Below are 25,634 nucleotides of genomic sequence, written 5' to 3'. Positions count from 1 at the left end.
AAAACAAATAACCCAGTGAAGAAATGGGCAGAAAACATGAATAGACACTTCTCTAAAGAAGACATCCAGATGGCCAACAGGCACATGAAAAGATGTTCAGCGTCGCCCCTTATCAGGGAAATACAAATCAAAACCACACTCAGGTATCACCTCACGCCAGTCAGAGTGGCCAAAATGAACAAATCAGGAGACTATAGATGCTGGAGAGGATGTGGAGAAACGGGAACCCTCTTGCACTGTTGGTGGGAATGCAAATTGGTGCAGCCGCTCTGGAAAGCAGTGTGGAGGTTCCTCAGAAAATTAAAAATAGACCTACCCTATGACCCAGCAATAGCACTGCTAGGAATCTACCCAAGGGATACAGGAGTACTGATGCATAGGGGCACTTGTACCCCAATGTTTATAGCAGCACTCTCAACAATAGCCAAATTATGGAAAGAGCCTAAATGTCCATCAACTGATGAATGGATAAAGAAATTGTGGTTTATATACACAATGGAATACTACGTGGCAATGAGAAAAAATGAAATATGGCCTTTTGTAGCAACGTGGATGGAACTGGAGAGTGTGATGCTAAGTGAAATAAGCCATACAGAGAAAGACAGATACCATATGGTTTCACTCTTATGTGGATCCTGAGAAACTTAACAGGAACCCATGGGGGAGGGGAAGGAAAAAAAAAAAAAAAGGACGTTAGAGTGGGAGAGAGCCAAAGCATAAGAGACTGTTAAAAACTGAGAACAAACTGAGGGTTGATGGGGGGTGGGAGGGAGGGGCGGGTGGGTGATGGGTATTGAGGAGGGCACCTTTTGGGATGAGCACTGGGTGTTGTATGGAAACCAATTTGTCAATAAACTTCATATAAAAAAAATAACAGCCATTAATTAATGAAAGATTAATAAATATTTATAATTATGTAATTTTGAAAGGTTGTACAATTATACACAAGAAAAGTCAAATTCTAGAATAAAAAGAAGTCTTCTCAAAAATAAATTGGCATTAAACTGTATTTTTTAATTACTAATGACTGTAACTGATTAAAGTACATTGAATTTATTAAACCCATAAGTTCAAAATGATACTCAGTAAATGGGAGACAGACAAAAAATAAATTCAGTGGACACCACTGGAAGTTGCTAAGGCAACAAATCATTATTATGAAAATTGATAATTAAGGAAAAATAATTTATCTTGTGTTTCTGGCATTAAGTGTGTTTCACGTTAATGAAATTGGGTAGGAGAAAGTTCTTCAGTACAGAATGTGTCATTTATAAATGCAGATAGAATGACAGAATTAGAAAATTCATTGCAAATGCTAATGGTCCCTGGTGAATATTAAAACTATTAGGAGCAAAGGTCACAGGGAACTTGATAAACACTGGGCCAGGCTGCCACCACCTAAACTCACTAAGCAATCTCAGCATCCCTGCAAGGGGGACATCTAGACATTACACTTCTCCTTGGTGCAAGTCAAACTCCTAGAACACCTGTGAAGCAAAAGGGCCCCAAAATAAAACCTGAAGGCTTCAGATATAAATTGTAGTCCATAGGAAATAAAAGGAATAGAATAAGAATCCCATGAGGGGTCTATTAGCCCAAACCAGGATGCAAGATGTTCTACAGAACCACAGAAAAATATTTTTGAACTAGATGTTGGTACAGTTAAAGAGCTAACCTGGAAGGCCTAAGGTTGCCATCATTAGAAGAGCCTTTAGAAGAGCCTGCTCTAGGGTTGGCCCTTGGCTGGAATCTGGTTACTTGGCTTTTGGAATATTCCTTATGATAGAAAGTGATAATGTTGTTATATAGGCTTAGAACTTGCATTCTGCTGTACTAGCATGTCTAAATTATTTTTATAAAATGTGATTTATGGTTAACACCTGCTTTCTTTCTGGGAGGCTAGGACTTTGGTGGGCTCAGGGAGCCTACATGACAAGCCTTCATCAATACCCTGGAGCTCTGAGTCTCAAGCAGGCTGCCCTGGGCATAAATGCCACTGCTGAAGGAAGGAGCATGTTCTATGTGGCCCCTTCTGGGAAAGGAGACCTTTCAGAACCCTGCTTCTGGACTCATCCAGACTTCCTGATGAGGCTTCTTCCACTGCTGGTCATGATAATAAACCACAGCCCAGACAGGGCAGAGCTGCCTGTGAGTCTGTGAGCCCTTCTAGAAAAATCACAGTGTTTAGGTGACCAAGGGAACCCTGAAACATGATGATATTGGTTTAAAAAAAAGAAGAGAAAAATAATGGAGAGAATAGAGCTACTCTGGAATAAAGAAGACATAAGAGATATAACAACTAATGAGTAGACCTTGTTGGACAATTTGGACTCAACTTACTGGAGCCAACATTCCTCACCAGGCACACTAGACAACCACAGGCAAACTTCTGGAACTTTCCTGGCCATTTCTCCTGCAGGCCATTTTCTTGACAACTCCAAGGTATTTCTCATACCTATCCTACACTAAAGAAGAAATGCTTCTTTAGAAGTACATTCTCTACTGACTTTCCAGGCTCAACCTACTGGAGCCAAGATTCTCATCAATGTGTTGCTGTAAGTCTGGTTTCACAATTAAATTAACAATGTACCAGCCCACCCAGGCAGTGTCTGCACTTTGCTTCATGCTATTAAAGGTAGGGCCACGCTTAGCTCCCCAAAAACACATAATTTATAAGACATAAGATCATTTGTAAAAAGGCTCATACACTGAATTGATAAGCATAACAGATAATAATCCTTCCCCCCCATATAGCCCAAAGTCTCTCAAGTCTCTATAACATTCATATTCCTATGAAACAAATAGGGGACAGTCTAATGTACATCTCAGAGAGTTTCCACATTTGCCCCTTCAGGGCCACATTTCAAGTGAGCAGCAGAATAAGAGTAAGAAAATCATGCACATATTCAGTTTTCTCAGGTAAATTTTTGCTGGTACCTGATGCAGCTCATCTTGCATGTGTCAGTTGCCAACATTCAGCAAATATTCCAGTACAGATCAATTTTCTACATAGAATGGTGGAATCTTCCTTTTTAGGAAAGATGCCACGGCAGTTTGATTAGGAAGCAGAACTGAGTGAGGGGCACCTGGGTGATGCAGTCGGTTAAGTGTCTCTTGATTTCCTGCTCAGGTCATGATCTCGTGGTTTGTGAGTTCAAGCCCCAAGTTGGGCTCCACACTGTCAGTGTGGAGCCCATTTGGGATTCTCTCTCTCCCTCTCTCTCTCTGCCCCTTGTGCGCTCTCTCTCTCTCTCTCTCTCTCTCAAAATAAATAAATAAACTTAAAAAAAGAAACAGCAGAACTGAGGGGCACCTGGTAGATCAGTGAGTTAAGCATCCGACCCTTGATTTCAGCTCAGGTCATGATCTAATTGTTTGTGAGATCGAGCCCCATGTCAGGCCCTCTCTATGCTAACAGCACAGAGGCTGCTTGGGATTCTCTCTCTCCCTCTCACTCTGCCCCACCCCTGCTCATTCTCTCTCTCAAAATAAATAAAGAAACTTAAAAAAAGGAGAACTTAGCCCATCCAAAACATCCACACGTTGAAAGACACTTACTTGTGAGCCCAAATAAATCTGAGAGCTGACATGAAAGTTACCTCAAATATAATCAGCATGTAGACCCCAGCAAGGATGACCACAGCAATGATCACTTGTGCTTCTATGCTTGCACGGAGATACTGATGAGCCATCAGAAGAGGAACAGCTTGGGTCTGCTGGACAGAGGCTCGAATGCTGATAGAAACAGTATCTCTGTAGAATGAAGCAAAGATATTACCATTAGTAAAGGAAACCAGACCCTATGTCAACAATTAGTGCTTGTTTCCTTGGTGTCCTTCCCAACACAAGTTATCTATGGCCATAATGAGAGCCCAAATTAATCTCAGAGTGATTTAGCCCAATTCCTGACCTGACAGACAAGGAGCTCTGAGGGTATATATGAGTAGTGTGAGATGCAGACACAGCCTCCCTGTGGTCAGATCCATCTAATGTAGATCCCTCAGCCTCCACCTGGCAGTATCTGCTTCATGGCAGGTGCCACCCCAACAATTAACAAGGAGCAGGAACTTTCACATTGGTTCTAGCCATTTAAAATTAAAATTCTCTTTCTCTTCATCACACACTTACTGCTTTACCTGCTAACAAATAGCAAAGCCAACCATTCTCACATGACAGTGATTTGGAAAAGGGCCACATGTAACCTGAGAATATATAGATGGGTTGTCACAGATGATGGGGGAAAGTACCTGGAATAATAAGCATCCAAATAATTAACAGTATGTGGCATGGTGAAACTAAAGCATTTTTCTAAAAGTTTGGTCAGCAACTGTTGTGAGCCAAACTGTGTCCTCCCAAAATATAGATGTTGACACCCTAACCCTCAATACTTCATAATATGACTATATTTGGAGACGGAGTCTCTATAGGAGTAATTAAGTTAAAATAAGGTCACTAGTGTGGTCCCTAATCCAGTATGACTGGTATCCTTATAAGAAGGGATAGGGACAGACACAAACACAGAAAAGACCATGTGAAAACACAGGAAGTAGAAGGCATTGTCAAACCAAGGAGAGGGGCCTCTGAAAAGACAAACTCTGCTGAACCCTTGAGGAAATAAATTTCTACTTTTTAATTTAAGCAGTCTGTGGTATTTGTTATGACAGGACTAGCAAACTCCTACAGACATAATATGGAGTGGCATTAAAGAAAAAGAGAATCCGAAAATTTCCTGGAATTCTCCATTGTAGAGCTTCATAATATTAATGACTATAAAATCAACTATAAAATGTCATTTGCTTCAAAATGGACCCTGAAATCAATCCTTATTTCCTGACACTTGTGGTTATGATGCCCTCCTACATCCCTCATGTTCACAGTCTCCCCAGTTAGAGCATCCCATCCAAGTCATATAATTGATCTGGCTATTCGTGCCAAAAATTTGAGTCTCATAGGTCAAACTTTTTAAGTGAGCATGTCTCAGAAGACCTTCCCTCAAGATCTTTGATCACCTGAGACCCACCTGCTCAGTATCTCAAAGGTCCTGCTCACCACCAAGCGCTCACTTCTTCTCGGATTTAAAAATACAGTCCAATTCTGAGTGACCTGTAAAAGTTGAAATGTAATATCACAGTAAGGCTTTGAACCATCACCTGGGATTCAGTGTTATTCAGTGTACGTGTTTGTTTATAATAAGGAGAAAAAGAGGAACAGCAAGGACTTTTTACACAACTCCCAAATCCCTGACACTAGAGCATATCCAAGTTGTATGGAACTGGAAATTTCTACATTATGAAGGGCTTTAAGAAAAAAGAATACAAAAGTACACAAATAGAATTAGTATAAAAGATACAAAGGTATAGATGTCAAAATGATTTATTATGAGCAAAATAAATCACTGCACTTTATGGGAGACTTGGAATCTTCTGAGCCCTCTGAGGCAACTCATGAAAATGCTTACTTACAACTGCCTCCTGCTTGCAAACTAGAGACAAGTCTCCACACCCATGTCACAGGAGCACATGAGAGGCAGGATCCAAGGATGAAGCTCCTTTGCTGTGGGCAAATCCACCCCACATCTTCCTGTCCCAAGCAGGGTAGTGGAGGAACCAGCTGAGGGGAGCCAGATATGAGCAGAGAGTGGGGGCTGGCTGGGGCAGCTGAGGGGCCAGGGAAACTTCAATGGGAGGACGGGAGTCTTGCTGCCCAAAAATCATGAAGTAAATGAAAATAGGAACTCTGAAATTAGTCAAAGCATGAATGAGAGTTCATATGTTCTCTTAAAACACTTCAATATTTGGAAAGAGTATATCAGAAAAAGCCTAGTAGTAAAGGACTTTTGTGTTCCTCATGTTTCTGAGCTGGATTTTTGTGCTGGCACTGGAGCAGAGAAGCTCAGTACAGCCCCATGGGCAGGCAGTTATGTCAGCAGGCTGCAAAGGGTCACATCTTCTTCCACACAAGACTCACAGACAGAGCAGACAGATGTGTGCCCACCTTGTCTTTACTGAGAAGCCGTTGCCATCAGGCTGTGCATTGCACACAAGGAAGCCAAGTTTACGTCCTAAGACCACGACCAAGGCAACACTTTTAGAACACTGGTGCTGCATAGACCATCACCCATGAAACTGCAGCTTAATTAATAATGATGCCTTTGCTCTGTGGACCCTGCTCTGCATGGCAGGAAAATAAGAGGGTGCAGTAACCCATCAGACACTCTGTTTTGGATGACACAGCATTGTGCAACAGCAGGGTTTCCTTCTCTGGATTATAATAGGAAAAACCCATGAACTTCATACACAAGTCACCATAATAATCCCAGGGAGTTATCAGGACTTGGGATATAGGTCAGGATGCCCAGAGAGGGGCCAGGCCTTGTCTGGGCTCTGGGCCATGGTGACAACACCACTGCTGACCTTCCTTGCCTTCAAAGTATGGGAGCTAAAGATGGTCTAGGAGACACTAAGTACAAGAGCCTATTGCTTTAGAAGCAGAAGGTTTAGGAAATTATGCAAGTCTTAACTATTTGGTTAAGTGTCCACAAACCCAAAGGAACTGTGGTGTATCTTCTATACCATGAGGTAAGGCCCAAGTTTAATTGTGATTTAACAACAGAAAACTATGTTCAAATATATATTTCCCTGAATTGTTCAATAAAATCATCTGAATAAAAACTCACAAGCCTGATTTTACTGAAATTGCAAGAGTTTTATAATTATCTTAGACAAAAGGAGAAAAAATAATTGCAAAGACAAAGCAAAAGACAGGGCTTGCCTAAGAATGGTGTCATCAAAAAGAATGAAATCTTGCCATTTGCAACTATGTGGATGGAACTGGAGACTATTATGCTAAGTGAAATTAGTCAGAGAAAGACAAAAATCATATGACTTCACTCATATGAGGACTTTAAGAAACAAAACAGATGAACATAAGGGAAGGGAAACAAAAATAATATAAAAACAGGGAGGGGGACAAAACAGAAGAAGCTCATAAGTATGGAGAACAAACTGAGGGTTACTGGAGGGGTTGTGGGAGGGGGGATGGGCTAAATGGGTAAGGGGCATTAAGGAATCTACTCCTGAAATCATTGTTTCACTATATGCCAACTAATTTGGATGTAAATTTTAAAAAATAAAAAATAAAATTACAAAAAAAAGAATGGTGTCATTGTCTTATGGCTTCCCATCAAATCCACTCAAAAGGAAATCAATTTATGAAGAGATGAAGTGAGTTTTTTCAATTCCTTTTAAGTAAAGTATAAGTGTAACCTGCTGTGGCCGCCGCCGCCTGGAGCCTGGAACATCGGCCTGGGTCACCTCCACCACAACATGTTCTTCTCTTCCAGTATGACTTGGGCCACTGGCCACCAGGGCCCCTTCCAGGTCCACCTGGAGCAGTGTGGAGTCCACATGGCTGGTGAGGTTTGAAGCTGAGGCAAAGTCAAGGTGAACCACAAAGCATGGAAGAGAGGCCTAAAGTGCCCCCACCACCCACTCAGTGAGTACCCTCCTCAGAAGGTGCACACAGAAATGCATATCCAGGATGTTTCCTCCAACTGTACTGCAGCCATTGACCACTCCTTATCTCCTCAGCACCTCACTCCTGACATACACATTGGCTTTACATTGTGTTTTGCCCTGCAGAAATTGCATTTCTGATTGTGTATGTTTCAGGTCTTCTGGTTTAACCTCTAAGTGGTGGTGTCTCCCCATTCTACCCTTATCTCTGCTTCTGCTTTTGCAGCCAGCATAAAACTCCTGCCCAAGTTCCTGGACCCATGGTTAGCTAGTAGACAGGATGGCTGCATGACTGAACAGATACACAGATCAACATCCATGCCCAAATCCTCAGGTGCCAGGTCTCTATTTGTACAATGAGAAATCACAAAGAGAACTTAAAATAAGAATTCTGAAGTCAGCTAAATAAGTGAGAGGGGAGAAATTCCCTCAAAGTGTGTTAAGGGGTCTTGATCAGGGAAGAATTATCAGGAAAAGAGGCTTTTTCCCCACACAAAATATAATTCCCATGGTACTTACTCCCCACTGCAGGCTCGCCCCTTAGCACTTACATCCTGCATTTGGGTGTTGCACAAACATAGGGGTCTGTGCGACTCAGCCCTTCCCTCTCTGTTCTGGGCCAACTCTTGCCTCTGCTGCAAGGTCCTGGGGGACATGACATGGATTTTACAAAGAGGCTGGCCCAGTCACTTTCATCCAGAAGAGAAAATTGTTGTAGGTGGAAAAATGAATCTCAAAATAATCTATGTTTTGTATAAGGCCTCAAAAGTCTTAGCAGCAGCTCACTAGTTGTAGGAAGATTCAGAAACCCTAAAAGAAACAGGTGGTTTATGGAAGAGACTTAGGGAAAAGGTAGAACTTCACTGTTGCCACAGTGTATACAGGATTTGCATTGAGTGTTGAGTGCCAGTGAATGGTTAATCCTTTTTCATTATCCATTTCCTCCAGCAAAATATACTAGTTTAAAAAAATTATTATACAAACACATCCTGGTAAAGAAAGCGCTTTATCAGCACTGTTGTCTATAAGACAGCCCAGAATGTGCAGCTGTCCCCAGCACTTGGCTGGAAAGCCTCTCCACATACCTATGCTCCTACTTGGGTTCCATCAAGGACAAATAGAAACAGAAGTCACACATGAGGCAGGATGTACCAACAAAAGGCCCAAAGAGACACTGCTGCTTCTGCCACGCCAAAATTACTCCTGTCCTCGTCTTTCCCCTGATCAAACACAAGATACAGGGTGGGGAGAAATATTTTAGTTCAGAAAGGATTCTAGAGACCTTGCAGAAACCCAGGAGATGGAACAGCACCACCTAGAGGCTAACATTGGAAAAGCAGTGGCTTCTCCCTCAGATTTAAGGAATGTTTGTGGAGCATCTATTGCATACCAAGAAATAAATGACTAAAAACCTGGGGGTTAAGGGGCATCTCATGACCTCTTGAGGAGACAACCATATAACAAATCACCCTGTGATTAACTAATCACATGGAGCGCACACAAAACCACATAGACACAGGACCACATTTACTTCCACCCTTCCTTTCCTCTGTCTTTCTACATGCCCACCATGTACTTAGGATTCAAAGCCCACTGAGATGCTCTGGCGTCATCTGTGACTTCCAGATCACAGAAAACAGGAGCCTCTAATCAAGCCTCATCCCTGCAGGCAGCTTTGATCCTTGACTTGCAGACATATTGAACTATCTGCCATTCTCCTAACACATATTACCCTGCCTTTGCTTCAAATGCCTTCTCCAAGTATGAAGAACTTCTGCCATCTTTTGAGATCTCACTCAAGCTCTCCACTCCTCTCTTAAAATCTTTGCTTGTCATCTACGACTCCAGTGGATCCTCTGTAGATTTGACTCATGCCATATTGCAGTTTGTTTAAGATTTTTCTTCCCAACTGGTCTCGCTCCTCAAGAAAAGTATCTGCATCTTATTCATTTCTCTACTTCTCTGGAGACTAATTTAGTTCTCACCACATTAGATGCCCCCCAAAATACTTATTTTACCAATAAATATTTGTTTACAGCATCATCCTTGAAGTCCTCCAAACATAGACCAGAGTCCCTGCTGGGGGCGGGCAATAGAGAAGTCAGAGAGAAATTGCATCCTTCCTCTGACTGCATCAAAGAAGTCTCCTGCCTTTCCCATTACCCAAATCAAAGCCATTTTTCATGACCTAACTTGACATGTCTTCCATGAACCTTCTTCCTACTCTGTGAGCCCCCTAGACCTCCCGCCACTGAGTTCCTGGTTAAGCATCTTCCTGTTGTCCTCTGAGTGTGACCATTGACTCTGCACTGGTTGCCCAAGTGTGGGCAACTGTCCTAGAGATGTATGTATGGTGGGGAGAAAGACACATAAAACACTTCTGAACAACAGGCAATGTGCTGCTGCTGGACATGGAACAAATCCACAACAGCCTGAAGAGAGGCCTTCATTTCTGCCTAAACTGTAGAGTCCCCTTGGATTTACCCTTAAGTTTGCTACAGTGCCTATCAAATGCCAGGCTCATTAACACTGGCCAGGACTTCCTCCTTGACCAAACTTGAGTCGGGCTCCTCTGAGTCCTCTTCTTGATTAGTCCTCAACTTTGGCCTGGTGAGCCCAGTTTATTGAGAATCCCTTCTCTCCTCATACACAACCAAGTTCCCCTTGGTAATTTTCCATCCTCACCCTCATCCTACTGTAGATTCCTAGCTTCCCCTGTTGTATTTGCAGTTGAGTTCAATCTCCCCACCCACCCCCCGCCATTGCCAATAGTCTTAAATAAAGTCTTCCTTACTGTTTAACTTATGCAATTTTTCTTTGACACAACTTTTGCTTAGTTGAACTGAGGTAAGAAAGTGGGGACCTTTTGGACCCATCTTCATGATAAAAATGGGAGCAATGTCATTTGATAAAGTACGAAACTTTTAAGATTGATCAATTCAATAAAAATAAATCTATCTAGTGCCAATGTATTTTCTCCAGTGTTTGGGACCAAATGGATGAATGATTGCCCTTAATTTCTAGACTGGTACTGACCCATCAAATTCTATGTGGTGATAGGAATGTTTTATATCTATGCTGCCTGATATGGTAGCCACAAATCACATTTGACTATTATGCATTTGAAATATGGCTGGTGTGAATGAGGTAGTGAAACTTTAATGTTATTTACTCCATTAACATAAATTTAAATTTAAAGAGCCACTAGTGGCTAGTGGCTAGTGGTTACCATATTGGAGAACATAATTATGAGGTAGTATAAGGAGCTTAGGATGCAAGAGAGGAAGAACAGGAGGGTACAAAATCCTTTAATGTGTATAGTGTTTCCTTTATGTACTTTGGGAGCCCAGATCTACTATGAAGGGTGTGATGGAAAATGGACCATATGTCAAGAAACAAAGAAAAATAATAGAAGGGAGGAGGGAGAGAAGAAAGGGAGGAAGGCCAGTGAACAAGCCTAATTAAGCTGCTTATATTTAACCTGGCTTGCTGACCATTACTCACCTAATGACCTGGGAGCCTTGAACATGTCTCCCCCATAATAAGCACAGGGAACAACTCAGGGAAAAAGAACCTCAGGTGCCTGCAATCACAGTCATTTCCTGTTTCACAAAGCTTCTAAAATAACCCCTACAATTACTGAGGTGACAAAGCCTGATTGTTACAAAGAAAACCTCATAGGAGAAAAGGTAGCTTTGTTATTCTCCAGTTAATGCATACGGGAGCTTTCTCCAAGATCACTTCCCACTAAAACATACACCCCTAGTGTCTGTCATCCAGGCCTCTTACTCAGCTCGGTCCATCCAGGGGTCTGGCCAGAAGTCAACAAGGAAGAACAATGGGGTTCTTCACTAATGAGAACAACAATGAGAACACCACTACTGACTTTCAAAACCAGGCCAGAATCACTGCCTGCCTCAGACCTGCACAATAACACCCCTTTGCTGAGAATCACCTTCAAAGGTCCAAACTCTGGTGCACAAGCTAGCTTTTCCCCAGTCTGCCCCCACCTTTTGTAGATACCATCAGCAGTTGGCTCTCTGGGGACATTTGAGGGAGACCTATGACCTCTGATCTCTCCTTTCACAACCCCCCTCAGGAAGTTCTCAGCCTAGGGTCCTTGAAGAAGGTCTGTGAGCTTCCAGAAACATATGGGAAATCTATTATGTTTTCTGAGGAACCCACAAGAAGCTTAAATCAGCCTTAATTAGGGTTAATGATTGACGGAGTGAGTCTCTTCTTGACCAAACTTTAGTCATGCACCTTTGAACTCTCTTCTCTAAGACTAAGCCATGACTTTGGGGGTTCTGTGTTTATCTCTGCATTGTCCAGTTTTAGCAAGAATCCTGGTAGGTTAATTTAGTCAGAATCTGCATTCCCCATATCTGATCACACTCAATATCTGATCAGGTTCCTCATGCCCCACCATCCTTAATTGATGTCTGATCACTCTGGCCGGCCTACAGCAAGAATCCAGTGAGGTCAGCTTGGCCAGAGTCTCCTCTCACCCCTGATGCTTCCTCTTGGTAGTTTTTCATCCACTGCCCCCCACCCTGTTCCTTAGTTTTAAAGTCCCAGTTTTCAAGTTCAATCCCTCTCCCACACTGCAGTGGTCTCTACAACTATCACTAGGTTTCTGAATAAAGTCTGACTTGCCATCCTTCACAAATGTCACTAAACATATAAGAGCCACTATGCAGCATCCCTACCATCTCACACAGCTCTCTCTATCCCTTCCACTTCTCTTCTGTCTTCACCCAAATATACACGCTGCTCAGAAAACAGGAGAGAGACCTCCCCAGTTGCCCTTGCTGCCAGGAGAAACCATTTTTGCCTGCCAGCCACCAGGATGGGCCTAGGCTCATTCAAGTCCCAGGAAAGGCCTAGTGTACTTGGGCTGCTTTGGAAGGAAGACTGTGCACAATGCTGTAGAATAAAAGTGACAAGGTACATTTCTTGGTGGGATGAATAGAGGACTCTTATTTGTTATTATCTGATTTTATCCTGTTATATCCTTACTTATGCTTACTTATGATTTCTACTAACTGCTAAGGTTCATACAGGAGTTGCCACAGTACAGTAATAACCCAGATTCTCCAAAATATTTCCCTCTCCCTATCTGGTTCTCACTGAAGACTGTTTCTGGACAGTATCCAGCCCTTCACTCCAAGCTCTTGGGTCAGCCTGGGCAGCAGGTTATGATCACCTACAGTGAAGTCCCATGAAGGGAAGGCAGCATCTATTTTATAGGGACATCATGAAGCCAGGCCTCCACACCTTTCTTTGAGAAGCCTCCAGGAGGAGCTGAGGAAAGCAGAAGGATATCTTAGTTTTGGTTAATGGAGATGATATAGAGGTAAGACATATGAATGAAAAACAAAGCTCATAAAAATCACAGAGCTTTCCAATTCTCTCACAGGGATATATATCTTTACCTAAAACTCAGACACATTTTTAAAGTGGTGAAGCAAACATCAAGACTTTAGCAAGCCCTTAGATGGACAACAGAGCTACCCTGTCCTGAGAGCAGGTACAGATGAGTGCTCTCATTTATTAAAGGGCAGGGATGCACCATGCACTGCTCACCAGAGCCATCTCATGAGCCCACCTGAAGGCCTTAAGTGCCAGGTCTTTCTGGAATGTTGCTGATACCCTGTGGGTGAAGATTGGCTCAGCTGAGTGAGAGGATATTCTGGGGAACTCCCCAGAAGAACTAGAAGAAACAATAATATGTGATAGCTTTTGGTGACTGCAAGGAAAATTATCCAATTTCCTAAAATTTCAGTGCACCCAGCTTATCAATTGAAGATACTAGAGAAAAAAAATCTTTCCATGTAGCTCTATGCATGATTTAATTCCTTTTAAAAGGCAATAATCAGAAAATAAAAGGTAATTATCATAAATACTTGAAATGGACACATCTGCCTCCTCTTCTCCCTCCTCCTCCACCACCCTCCTCCTCCACCTGCTTCCTCTTCCTCCCCACTCCTTTCTCCTCCTTGCCCTCTTCTCCTCCTTTGTTTGCTTTCCAAGATGTCCCTTCCTCAGGACCTACGACTAACCCTACTGCTCTAAGCAGGACTGGGAACTTTAGGGGATTTCATGCTTCAATATCCTAATCCCAATGTCCATTCTAAGAGAGGGTGTGGGCTCTGGACTTCCAGTTTCATTTGGGATACATAAAGAGCTAGAAACACACCAATCCCACTCTCACAACCAGAAAACAGGGAACAAATGTTAAGTTAATGGCTTATTCTATCAAGAATGAGGCTGCATCACAGCACCTAACTTGAAATCTAGAGTAAGGCAGGTGAATGCAGGGAGGAACAGGGCCAAGCATTGCTTCCCTGAGACAGGTGCTACCACCACATACAGAAGCAGGCAAGATTAAGTCAGAAAATTTTTAAACAGCTCAAGGTCAAGTGTGGGCTAGCGTGAGACTTGGGAGGCCCTGGGAGCCACAAAATAGGGGTGTTAGCATCTTCTTGTACGGTTTTGCTCCAGGGACCCTAGCAGGTGCTCACAGGGAAGATATGGACAGATTGAGAAGACTGGTGGAGAAACCTTAATTTCCTGGGGAAGCACATCAAATCTGGTAGCCTAAGGGCACAATGTAACCCCAGCAGCCAGTAGTGGCAGGAAAGAGGGGAAAGTAACTCTACCCCTCGCAGAGGAGTAGGAACAGTGCACAGCCTAGCAGACAGCTGGAGAGAAGCCAAGCAATTCCAAGTGTCTGGGATATTAGAGGTTACCATGGCAACCACACACTGCAACATAGCCGAACTCTGACTAGATTTACACAGAACCCCAGCTAAAGCCCACAGTGTTATGGATTGAATGCTATGTCCCCCTGCCAAATTCATATGTTGAAGCCTTGACCCCCAGTGTGGCTATGTCTAGAGATGGGGCCTCTAAGGAAGTAACTGAGGTTCAATGAAGTCATACAGTGGGGCCCTGATATGAAAGGATTGTGTCCTTATAAGAACAACCACCAGAGAATGCTCTTTCTCTCCACATACACATGCACATACACACACACACACACACACACACACACACACACACACACACTGAGGAAAGGCCCTGTAGGACATAGGAGGAAGGCAGCCATCTGCCAGCCAGAAAGAGAGCCCTCACCAGAAATCAAATTGGTCAGCACCTTGACTTTGGACGTCCAGCCTCCAGAACTGTGAATGATAAATGTCTGTTACCCCCAGGCTGTGGTATTTTGTTAGGGCAGTCCAAGTTGACTAACACACTCAATATCTATTATCCTATACAACACATCTGGCTTTTATTGACAAACTATGAGGCCTACAAAAAGACATAAGAGAACTTGATTTGAAGAAACCAAGCAGTCATCAAGCCCAGATGACACAGCCAAAGAAAAGAACCAATGAATTTAAAGAAAGGCCAGTAGAGGGGCACCTGTGTGGCTCAGTCAGTTGAGTCTGACTCCTGATTTCAGCTCAGATCATGATCTCACAGTCATGAGATCGAGCCCTGCATGGGGCTCCATGCTGAGTGTGGAGCTTGCTTAAGATTATCTCTCTCCCTCCACCCCTCCCCTGCTCACACACTCTCTCTAAAAAAATAAAAAAGAAAAGAAAGAAAAGAAGAGAAAAGAAAAGAAGAGGAAAGAAGAGAAAAGAAAAGAAAAGAAAAGAAAAGAAAAGAAAAGAAAAGAAAAGAAAAAAGAAAAGAAAAATATAGGTCATTAGAAACCACCTAAGCTGAAATGCAAAAGGAAATGGGTAGGGGTACAAATCAGAGTATCCAAGAGCCCAGGGGAGCCAGGCCCTAACTGGAATGTGCCAGTTGGCTATCATCATCACCCCAGGAGGAACCTCACCACCAGCTATCCATCACAGTCTCATTAGTGCTTCTCTTGTCTTCTGTTCTGGCCTCATGTTTCATCACATGTCCTGCAGTAAGGGGTGCCTGGGTGGCTCGGTCAGTTAAGCAGCAGACTCTTGATTTCGGCTCCGGTCATGGTCTCACAGTTCATGAGATCGAGCCCCACAGCAGGCTCCATGCTGACAGTGCACAGAGCCTGCTTCTGATTCTCCCTGTCCCTCTCTCTTTGCCTCTCCCCAGTTTATGTGTGCTCTCTCTCAAAAATAAATAAGTGAACTTTAAAAGAAATTTTTTAATGTCCTAGAGGAACACAATACTCATGAGAGGAACAGTGATCACCTATGCTGTGACCTTCAGTAACAGTTGTAATAGTTCTCTGGTGTCTCTGTGAATCTCAACCATGGACAACTATCCTTTGCAGTCTACAGACTGGATACAGTAGCTTTGCAGGGGTGACACAGCCAACAACTGCCAGAACTTTCCTTGATCTGGATACAGGCTGAATAAAATCTGTAACAATCAGAAACATTTAATGATAGATTTATATCAGAAAAACAATAGGATTTAAATAATTTTGATAAAATTTGAAAATATGGGTATGATAATGGTGTTGACTGATGTATCCAATATTCACCAGCTCACTCGAAATAGTTTTTCTTAGATATTAAAATATAAAATTCTGATTCACTATATTATTCTCCACTATAATGGATCTTAACTATTGATATTTGTTGATTTTAAGGATTAACCACCCAGCCACAAAATTAAATCATCAGAGGTATGTAAACGTGGTTTTCCCATACTGGAGGAAAGGGAACACAACCCACGTGATGGTTAAAGTATGTTTTGTGGAATTCGCAGAGCAGCTTATACCTGATCAGAAAGTACATTGAAGTGATCATAAGATGATTGTTACAGAAGTTCAAAACAAATTCCTCAAATCACCAAAACTTTATCTCCCAGAAGAAGGCTTAAGACTAAACAACATGCTCAGGTCATACCTCCAGAAATCAGTGGGGGAATTGGCCCACTCTTCCTTCTCCTTGAAAATCCCAGTCCCCACCCCACCACCAGCCTTGTTAAACAGCTGGAGCTTCAGAACCACACATTTATGTGAATAGGAAGTAAAGAGGTAAACTGGTAGCTAAAAAAGTAAACTCATGAAGTTTTCAGAGTTCAATGTAATTGTTTCTTATTTCATGCATTGACTTCCTTTCTCTGGGCAACTGCTCCCCTCCCTATGGGTTTTTAAAGGGTTGCAGGTATTCAATTCAATTCAGCCAGTATTGACTTCATGCACCACCCTTGCTGCTCAAGATGCAACATTGCTCTCTATATGTCACACTTAAAAGAGGAGACTCTTCTCATGCACAATCTTGCACACATACACAGAGCCCCAAAATTCATGTCCACAGATACAGATAATGAAAAATAAGTATTCACAGCCACATTTGGTCATGTGAAGTTTCCAGTCATATAGCGTTCAGCATGAGCCATAACCACAGGCTGCCTACATAGAAGAGCCATGGCCACACACATCTTGGAATCTACATTGCACAGTCATGAAAACACCATTCACACACCCCATCCTTGCTCACAATCTCACATGCTGTCACAGCAGCATGCACCAACCACCCACTGGGGTCTTCAGCAATGGTGCACACAAACTATCTTGTGTCAATGCTGAAAATTGATACACCCCCAGAATTAAGACCCCAAGCACAGATACAATCTTAAAATGATCACAGACCACAAATGACCCACATGTCCCACACAGGCATTCAGACACACAAACACACAGCCAGACACAGAGGACCTCACACCCACATGTGCACACACAGCTAGGCATGTACACACACATGTGTACATATACAGATATGCACACCTGGGCACAAAGAATCTTACACTCATTTGGCAAAAAAATTTGAGCACCTGCAATGTGATTCCAGCGAGGACTACATCAGGATATAAACCACACAAATGCAGCAATACACCTGACTCTTCCTGTCAGAGGGCATACTCAGGTCACCTCCAGAAACATGGCTCTGCAGCCCCCCCTTAGAATGCATGGGCAAGTGGAATTGGAGAAGCATCCAAGAAAAGGGCAAACAGGGAGCTTCATTCCCTCCCAAACAGGGCAGCCCAGTTAGATGGAAGCCTAGAGCACCATTTCAAAGGGACACTAAACATTCTTGGGGCCACCCATGATGCTGGACATATCCCAACACAAATAGTTTTATTGCATGTGGTTGAAAACAGAATTGGCAAGCCACTTTGAGGTGGAAAGTTAGACCCAGGGAGTAAGCTAACTGCTTCTATAAAGCAAAGCCAAGTCCCCAGGTCTTCTGTTGTGTCACATGTGGATCACAGCAGTTGAGCATTGCTAAGGGGATGCCTCCCTCACCAACCTCAGCCCACCATCCCACATGCCCTCAGCATCTCCTCCAAAGAAAGTGTGAGCGCCATATTTCAGGTGCCTTGCTACCCAGCCCATGGCACCCCATGGCTCTGCTGACCTATCAGCAGAGCTCTGTGGTACTCACAGAGCACACCACCACAAAGACAAACAGGCTTGCAACTTTCAGCCACCGTATACAGCACCTGTAAGAGAAAAAGTAGGCCCCAAGTCACACCAACAGCAGTCCTATTTGCATCTGTCTAGTCTGCCAAACCTCAGACACCTTTATGAAGCTTTGGGTAATATCAATCTCAAAGCACATGTTAGAAATTCTTTCCATAACATGGTATGAAGGAAAACACTGCTGACCTGTAAATGCATGGCATCATAAAAAGCAGCTTGGTGAAAGTTACAGAGGAGGACAAAGTTAACGTTGAGTATTTGCATATGTTTCTTGCTGGAGATGCTAAAATTCAAATTTGGAGGATCTTCACTAGCATTTTTAAAGGCTGAGTTTCCTGGACACAAGCTTTATCTGGGCTATCAGGCTTGTATTTATCAATTATATTCCCCTAAGTTTTCTGGAAAGCAGGAATGTGGATTTGATGAAAAAACACACTGACTAAGACGTAACCAAACAATTCAAAAAAGAAATTGCAGTGCTGTTACTGGTTGTACCAACAGAGTCTTTTAAGAATTTATAATTTAACAATTATAATTTAACAATCAGGCCATGCTGTTGGCCCCCTCTGAGGTCTCCTGACAGTGTCCTGACCCAGTCATCATTATTATATCTTTCTTACCTGTGGTTCTCGGGGCCTAGGTGAATCTGAGTCTCCCCAAGCCTTTAGAGTCCTTTGAGTTCCACCTCTGCTCATATCACATCCCCAGGCCCACTGAATCTCATCTTCTAATGACACTATCACTGCCCAGCCCTGAGGTGTGCTCTCCCACTGGCCAGCCCTCAAGAGCAGGCTTTGGGGTGTTTGTACTCTGTCTCTGTTTGTGGAAGGGCGCTGGTACATGGTCTGTGCTTGACACATGTTTGTAGAATGCAGAAAGTCATGTTGAAACATCTTTTTCAATATCTTTCTGATATTTTCAAAATGGCTAAGTCTTGTTTTGCATTCTCTTAGATTTAATTAATTTAATGAATAATCATTTCACACTTCCAAAATCTGATTCAACAACTCCTTTTTAAATGGAAATCAAAGCTGGAGATATCACAATCCCAGATTTCAAGATATACTACAAAGCTATAGTAATCAAAACAGCATGGTACTGGCACAAAAACAGATCAATGGAACAGAATGGAGACTCCAGAAATAAACCCACACTTACATGGTCAATTAATCTATGACAACTAAGCAAGAATATACCATAAGGAAAAGACAGTCTTGTCAATAAATGGTTCTGGAAAATTGGACAGCTACATGGAAAAGAATGAAACTGGACTACTCTCTGACATTATATACAAAAATAAGCTCAAAATGGATTAAAGATCTAAATGTGAAACCTGAAACACTAAAACCCTAGGAGAGAATATAGGCAGTCATTTCTTTCACACTGGCAATAGCAACAGTTTTCTAGATGTGTCTCTTAAGGCAAGTGAAACAGAAGCAAAAATAAACTACTGGGGATAGAGACAGTGCCAGGGCAAGTGAGAGCCAGATGGGCACTGGGTGACTCTGTGGCTTGCTGAGGAAAATAATTAAACATAGGCAAAGGAGATCCTAAGGAGCCGAGAAGCAAAATGTCATCACATGTATTCTTTGTGCAAACTTGCTGAGAGGAGCACAAGAAGAAGCACCCAGATGTTTCAGTCAACTTCTCAGAATTTTCTAAGAAGTGTTCAGAGAGGTGGAAGACCATGCCTGCTAAAGATAAAGGAAAGTTTGAAGACACGGCAAAGGTGGATAAGGCCCATTATGAAAAAGAAATGAAAACTTAATCCCCCCTAAAGGGGAAACAAGAAAGAAGTTCAAGAACCCCAATGCACCCAAGAGGCCTCCTTCGGCCTTTTTCTTGTTTTGTTCTGAGTATCACCCAAAAATCAAAGGAGAACATCCTGGCCTATCCATTGGTGATGTTGCAAAGAAACTGGGAGACATGTGGAATTAACACCACTGCAGATGACAAGCAGCCTTATGAAAAGAAGGCTGCGAAGCTGAAGGAAAAATATGAAAAGGATATTGCTGCACACTGAGCTAAAGGAAATCCTGATACAGCAAAAAAGGGAGTCATCAAGGCTGAAAAAAGCAAGAAAAAGAAGGAAGAGGAGGAGGACGAGGAAGATGAGGAGGAGGAAGAGGAGGAAGATGAAGAAGATGAAGATGAAGAAGATAATGATGATGAATAAGTTGGTTCTAGCACAGTTTTTTCTTTCTTGTCTATAAAGAATTTAACCCCCCTGTATACAACTCACTCCTTTTAAAGAAAAAAATTGAAATGTAAGGCTGTATAGGATTTTTTTTAATCTGTAGAGTGTCTTTTTTTGTATAGTTAACACACTACCTAATGTGTCTTTAGATAGCCCTGTCCTGGTGGTATTTTCAATAGCCACTAACCTTGTCTGGTACAGTATGGGGGTTGTAAATTGGCATGGAAATTTATTTTTTTTTTAATTTTTTTTAACGTTTATTTATTTTTGAGACAGAGAGAGACAGAGCATGAACAGGGGAGGAGCAGAGAGAGAGGGAGACACAGAATCTGAAACAGGCTCCAGGCTCTGAGCTGTCTGCACAGAGCCCGACGCAGGGCTCGAACCCACTGACCGTGAGATCATGACCTGAGCTGAAGTCAGACGCTTAACCGACCAAGCCACCCAGGCGCCCCTGGCATGGAAATTTAAAGCAGGTTCTTGTTTGTGCACAGCACAAATTAGTTATATATGGGAATGGTAGTTTTTTCATCTTCAGTTGTCTCTGATGCAGCTTAGTTGTTATGTTAACTGAATACCACTCTGTAGTTGCAAAAAAAAAAAAAAGTTGCAGCTGTTTTGTTGACATTCTGAATGCTTCTAAATAAGTACAATTTTTTTATTAGTATTGTTGTCCTTTTCATACGTCTGAAATTTTTCTCCTTGAGGGGAAGTTAGTCTTTTGCTTTTGCCCATTTTGGATCACATGGGTTATTACAGTGTTTATCTTTTCATATAGTTAGCTGATAAAAAGTATTGTCTACACCCTGCATACTCATGATGAGGGTAATAAAGTTGAATTGAGATAGTTTTCATCCATAACTGAAACTCCAGTCTTGATCAGTTGATACAGATTTCACACAGCCCAGTCACATATATAAAGTGAAGAGTAATCAGTCTATTCACAGCATGGGATTAGTAGAATCAAACATTTTGAAAGTCTGTCCTTGAAGGACTAAGAGAAAAGTATGTTCTAATCTTTACCTGAGGACTCTACATTCTTTAACACCCATTACCATGTAATGGAGTTATATTTGCAGTTCCCACATTAAAGAAGACCTGAGAATGTATCCCCAAAAGTGTGAGCTTAAAATACAAGACTGCCATATTAAATTTTTTGTTGACATTAGTCCCAGAAAAGGCTCTGGAAAAAAAAGTGCTGGCTGTAAATGTCTTCTCCTGTTTATCTAAATATGGATTTCTTAGGAAACTTGACTCTCCATTAAAGGTATTTTTAATTAATTGGACCAACTTCTAAAATGTATACCACACTCAAAATCTGGTATATTTTTCTATATTGTAGTTTGCTCCTTTATATAAATCAAATAGGCCTGAGGGAAGAAGACATTTAAAACTTTGTATTTCAGTAGGAGCTATTGGATTTGAATTTGATTTTTCTTTACGAAACCCAAACTCATTCATTAGAGTCATGTTTATCTACTTATAAGTTTAGGGAACAATTTGGCAATTTTGTGGTTTTTGAGATTATAGTTCTCTTAAAGTGCCAGTGTTTTAAAATAGCATTCTTGTAATTGTACACAATTTTGTGATAGAGTGATGTTCTGTTATATAATTTTGACTTGGATACTTTCCATTTGCATTTGTTTATGTAATTTCAGTAGGAATACTGAATATCTGAGTCCTGGATGACACTAATAAACTAATAACTGCAGAGGTTTTTAAAAAATCTAAAAAAAATTAAAAATAAACTACTGGGACTACATCAAAGTAAAAAGCTTCTGCACAGTGAAGGAAACCACCAACAAAACAGAAAGCAACATACTGAAAGGGAAAAAACCTTAGCAAATGATATATCTGATAAGGGGTTAATATCCAAAATATAGGAAGAACTTATATAACTCAACAAACACACATGCGCACACACACACACACACACACACACACAAACATACACACACACACACACACACACACACACACAAATCCAATTAAAAAATAGACAGAGGACCTAAATAGATATTTCTCCAAAGAAGACATACAGATGGCCAACATATTCATGAAAAGGTTCTCAGTATCACTAAATCACTAATCATCAGGGATTACAAATCAAAACCACTTTAAGATATCGAAGAAGATATCACCATATACCTGTCAGAATGGCAAAAATGAAAAAGACAAGAAATAAGAAGGTGTTGATAAGGATGTGGAGAAAAATGAACCCTCATGCACTATTGGTGGAAATGTAAATTAGTGCAGCCATTGTGGAAAACAGTATGGAGATTCCTCAAAAAAATTAAAAATAGAAATACCATATGATCCAATAATTCCACTGCTGGGTGTTTACCCAAAGAAAACAAAAACATTAATTCAAAAATATATATGCACCCTTATGTTTATTGTAGCATTATTTACAATAGCCAAGATATGGAAGCAGCCCAAGTGTCCTTCAATAAATGAAAGGATATAAAATATGTGGTGCATGTGTATGTGTATTTATATTTATATTTACATAGAATAGAATATTACTTAGCCATAAAAAAGGAAAAGATCTTGCCATCAGTGACAACATGGATGGACCTAGAAGATATTATGCTAAGTGAAATTAGTCAAAAAGAGAAAGACAAATACCATTTGATTTTACTCACATATGAAATCTAAAACACAAAACAAATGAATAAACAAAAAGCAGACTCAGACCTATAAATACAGATGGTTGCCAGAGAGGAGAGAGGTTGAGGGATGGGCAAAAGGGGTGAAGGGGAGGAGGAAATACAGTCTTCCAGTTATAGAATGAACGAAACACAGGAATAAAAAAAGTACAGCACAGTACTGAATATAGTCCGTGGTATTTTAAGAGTGTTGCATGGTGACAGATGGTAGCTACACTTATGTTGAGAGTAGGATGACATAGACAGTTGCTGAAACACTGTTCTGTATATCTAAAAATAAAATATTATATGTCAACTATACTCAAATTTAAAAAATAGTAATAAATGCGAATCAAAATGATAGTTTTTTAAAGAAAGAGGCATTATTCTAAAAACATTTTTCTACATAACTGACATATACGCAGAGTTGACAAACCAAAATATGTTTTCAAAGTTTCTTTAATGATCATACATGGTACTTTTTAGACCTGTTAAAAAGAATAGCACTAAAATTTTTAGTTCAGTGGCAAGCTCAATGAAACTATTCTATGAATCCTAGAATATAGAGCAATTACAGAAAGTAAAGTTTAATTTTTCCATGGTACAGGACAGTTGAAGAACCTGGCATCCTCTGGAGCTGTGAACCAACCAGTTGAGGAAGGATGTCAGGGCTTACTGTCCTGGTAACCCATGGGACCAGATCCCTATTCACACACTTTCACACTATTCACATAATTTTATAGCAGATTCTATGGCCAAATATTTATCATATCTATGCAGACAGCTGAGACCAGTCATCATGAAAAAAGCTATACATGGCTGGGGAGCATGCTGGGAAATGATATCTCCATAGTCAAGCACAAATGGGGAATGTGGGGTAACATCCCTGCATACCCACCTCAGCTTACAAGTTGCATGACCCTGGGCAAAATCCTTAACCTCCATGAAGTCCCCTTTCTTCATCTATCTCTCAAGATTACTAAGAAGATCAATAGAATAATTGACAGTGGGCCTCTCTGGGAACAGTCAAGTGTACTTTGGGCATACAGATAGGTACACTTGTAATCAGCCCTTCAAATAGCTTCAGAAAAGACAGTTCCCCTAATGTAGACAAATAATAACACTAGTGTCTGATATCTACATAGTGTCTTCTCACCTATCAGTGAGGTTTCCCACAGACCATCTTAGCAGAAGCCCACACAGGCTTCTGCTGTAGTGAGGGAGACTCAAGGTGAAAAGGAGACAGTTGCACAGAGGTATCTGACTCTGCTGGTCCCTCAGCTACCTCAGAACATATCTGGAATGAGAACCTGATTACCAGGGTCCCCAAGCCTTATTCTGTCCTTGGAGATGCCACTTTCAAACATGTTGGTCTCAACATGAACTTTCCTTTAAATAAATGTACCTATGGAAGCCCAGAAAACAAAGCAGGGAGAGTAAAGGTACTCCAGCAATAGTTGGCCAGCTTGCATAGTCCTCTACAATGCTCTCAGCCCTCCCACACATATGCATGCCTAAGACCTCCTACACATGCATGAGCACAGCCTTTCCACCACTACTACCACCAACCCCTTTCCTCACATGTGGGCAGTCTCAGGCTCCCAACTCACACCCAGCCCAACAACACAGTTTCCTGAAAGATGCACCCAACCTTTTTAATAACATGTTTTATCACTAACTTCAAGGGATCATATCAGCTTCTAAAACACCATGAGGACTGCTGAAGTGAACTGATTCCATCTGCAAACCTCAAGGTCATGAAGACCCCTGAATCACAAACAGGAAGGAGTGTAGGATGTTAGTCATTTAGGTTTGTAATTGGGCCGTCTTATAGCCTCACAGATCCATGCCAATTAGCAGTGTCACCTTATATATCTTCCGGGAACTGGAGAAAAGGTTAAAAATCTTCCAGGAAAAGTGCAGCCTGGCCAAATATGAAAACCCTTCCTCCTCATCTTCACTCTGTCACTTGGGAAGGATGTAGTGAGGGTGAGACACCCCCCCACCACAGTTCAGTCCCAGACAAATGGGATGCTCTGTACAACCATCACCCTGTTCCAGTGCTAGCACTTAAAGTCTCCCTACCTCAGTTTCAAAAGACGGGACCTGATGTGAGCACTGTCCAGAAGCTCCCCTTTCTCTTGGGAGGCAGATCCAGAGGAACCAGCCAAGTCTTTGCTCAGCAGAGATCCTCCATCCCACTCATCTGAGCTGTTCCCCCAAGATTCTTCAGCAGTGATAAACTCTGGATGGCAAATAGGCATGCCCCATGACCTGGAAAGCAAGACTTTGTAGTTATTTTCACAGAAATAGTAGCATCTCCAAAACAAGATTTCATTTCAGTGGTGAGTGTGAAATGTGGAATCAACTCTAGTTTTTAAAAGGACCACAGACATTTTAGTGCTGTCCAACTAGTAGAAATATGTCTTACTTGACATCATAGGACACTTATCTTAAGGAAAATCATTTGGGGTAACTCAAGTCTTCAAAATGAATTGTGGACTTTCAAGAAACATCAGTTTGTTCTGAATTTGGAACTTTACAATAAAGCTATTTCTGTCTCAGACCAGCTCCAGCTCATTTTGGTAATTGCTTTCTCTTTGATTATGTTGCAATTCTCAATACCTAGTTGTTATACTTGTCCTATTGCAGAGTGAGTGGTGTAAACCTTTCCTCTTCTGTATAGTTATCTTTCTATAATAGAGCTATAGGGAAGATGATCTACCTGGCTTTTCCACCCAGCCTGTACATGAGCATGAGCAGGAGTGGAGAACATTAGTGTTGGACTAGATGATCCCAAGGATGGAACCTATATCTAGAAGGATGATTCAAGAGGA

The 25,634-nt window shown here is 41.6% G+C and overlaps 1 protein-coding gene and 1 pseudogene across 1 annotated transcript in view; one reads left to right on the top strand and one right to left on the bottom strand.

Moving 5' to 3' along the window:
• Positions 1 to 25,634, bottom strand: part of OCA2 (OCA2 melanosomal transmembrane protein) — a 424,483-nt gene that overhangs the window by 332,909 nt on the left and 65,940 nt on the right. Inside the window, exons 3-8 of the mRNA XM_047086660.1 lie at positions 24,883 to 25,071; positions 17,915 to 17,972; positions 15,809 to 15,881; positions 7,266 to 7,426; positions 5,021 to 5,103; positions 3,600 to 3,753 (exon numbers count right to left, since the gene is read on the bottom strand). Coding sequence (XP_046942616.1) covers positions 3,600 to 3,753; positions 5,021 to 5,103; positions 7,266 to 7,426; positions 15,809 to 15,881; positions 17,915 to 17,972; positions 24,883 to 25,071 — 718 coding nt within the window. The remainder of the gene's footprint in view (positions 1 to 3,599; positions 3,754 to 5,020; positions 5,104 to 7,265; positions 7,427 to 15,808; positions 15,882 to 17,914; positions 17,973 to 24,882; positions 25,072 to 25,634) is intronic.
• Positions 18,233 to 20,128, top strand: LOC124517413 (high mobility group protein B1-like; annotated as a pseudogene).

Source organism: Lynx rufus, unplaced genomic scaffold (assembly GCF_022079265.1).
Source record: "Lynx rufus isolate CCGP_SWC_20201006 ecotype Redwood Valley unplaced genomic scaffold, mLynRuf1.p SCAF_21, whole genome shotgun sequence".
In the NCBI taxonomy this organism is placed as follows: Eukaryota; Metazoa; Chordata; class Mammalia; order Carnivora; family Felidae; genus Lynx; species Lynx rufus.
Note: the sequence above shows the minus strand (reverse complement) of the source record. Positions and strands in the feature narration are given on the sequence as shown.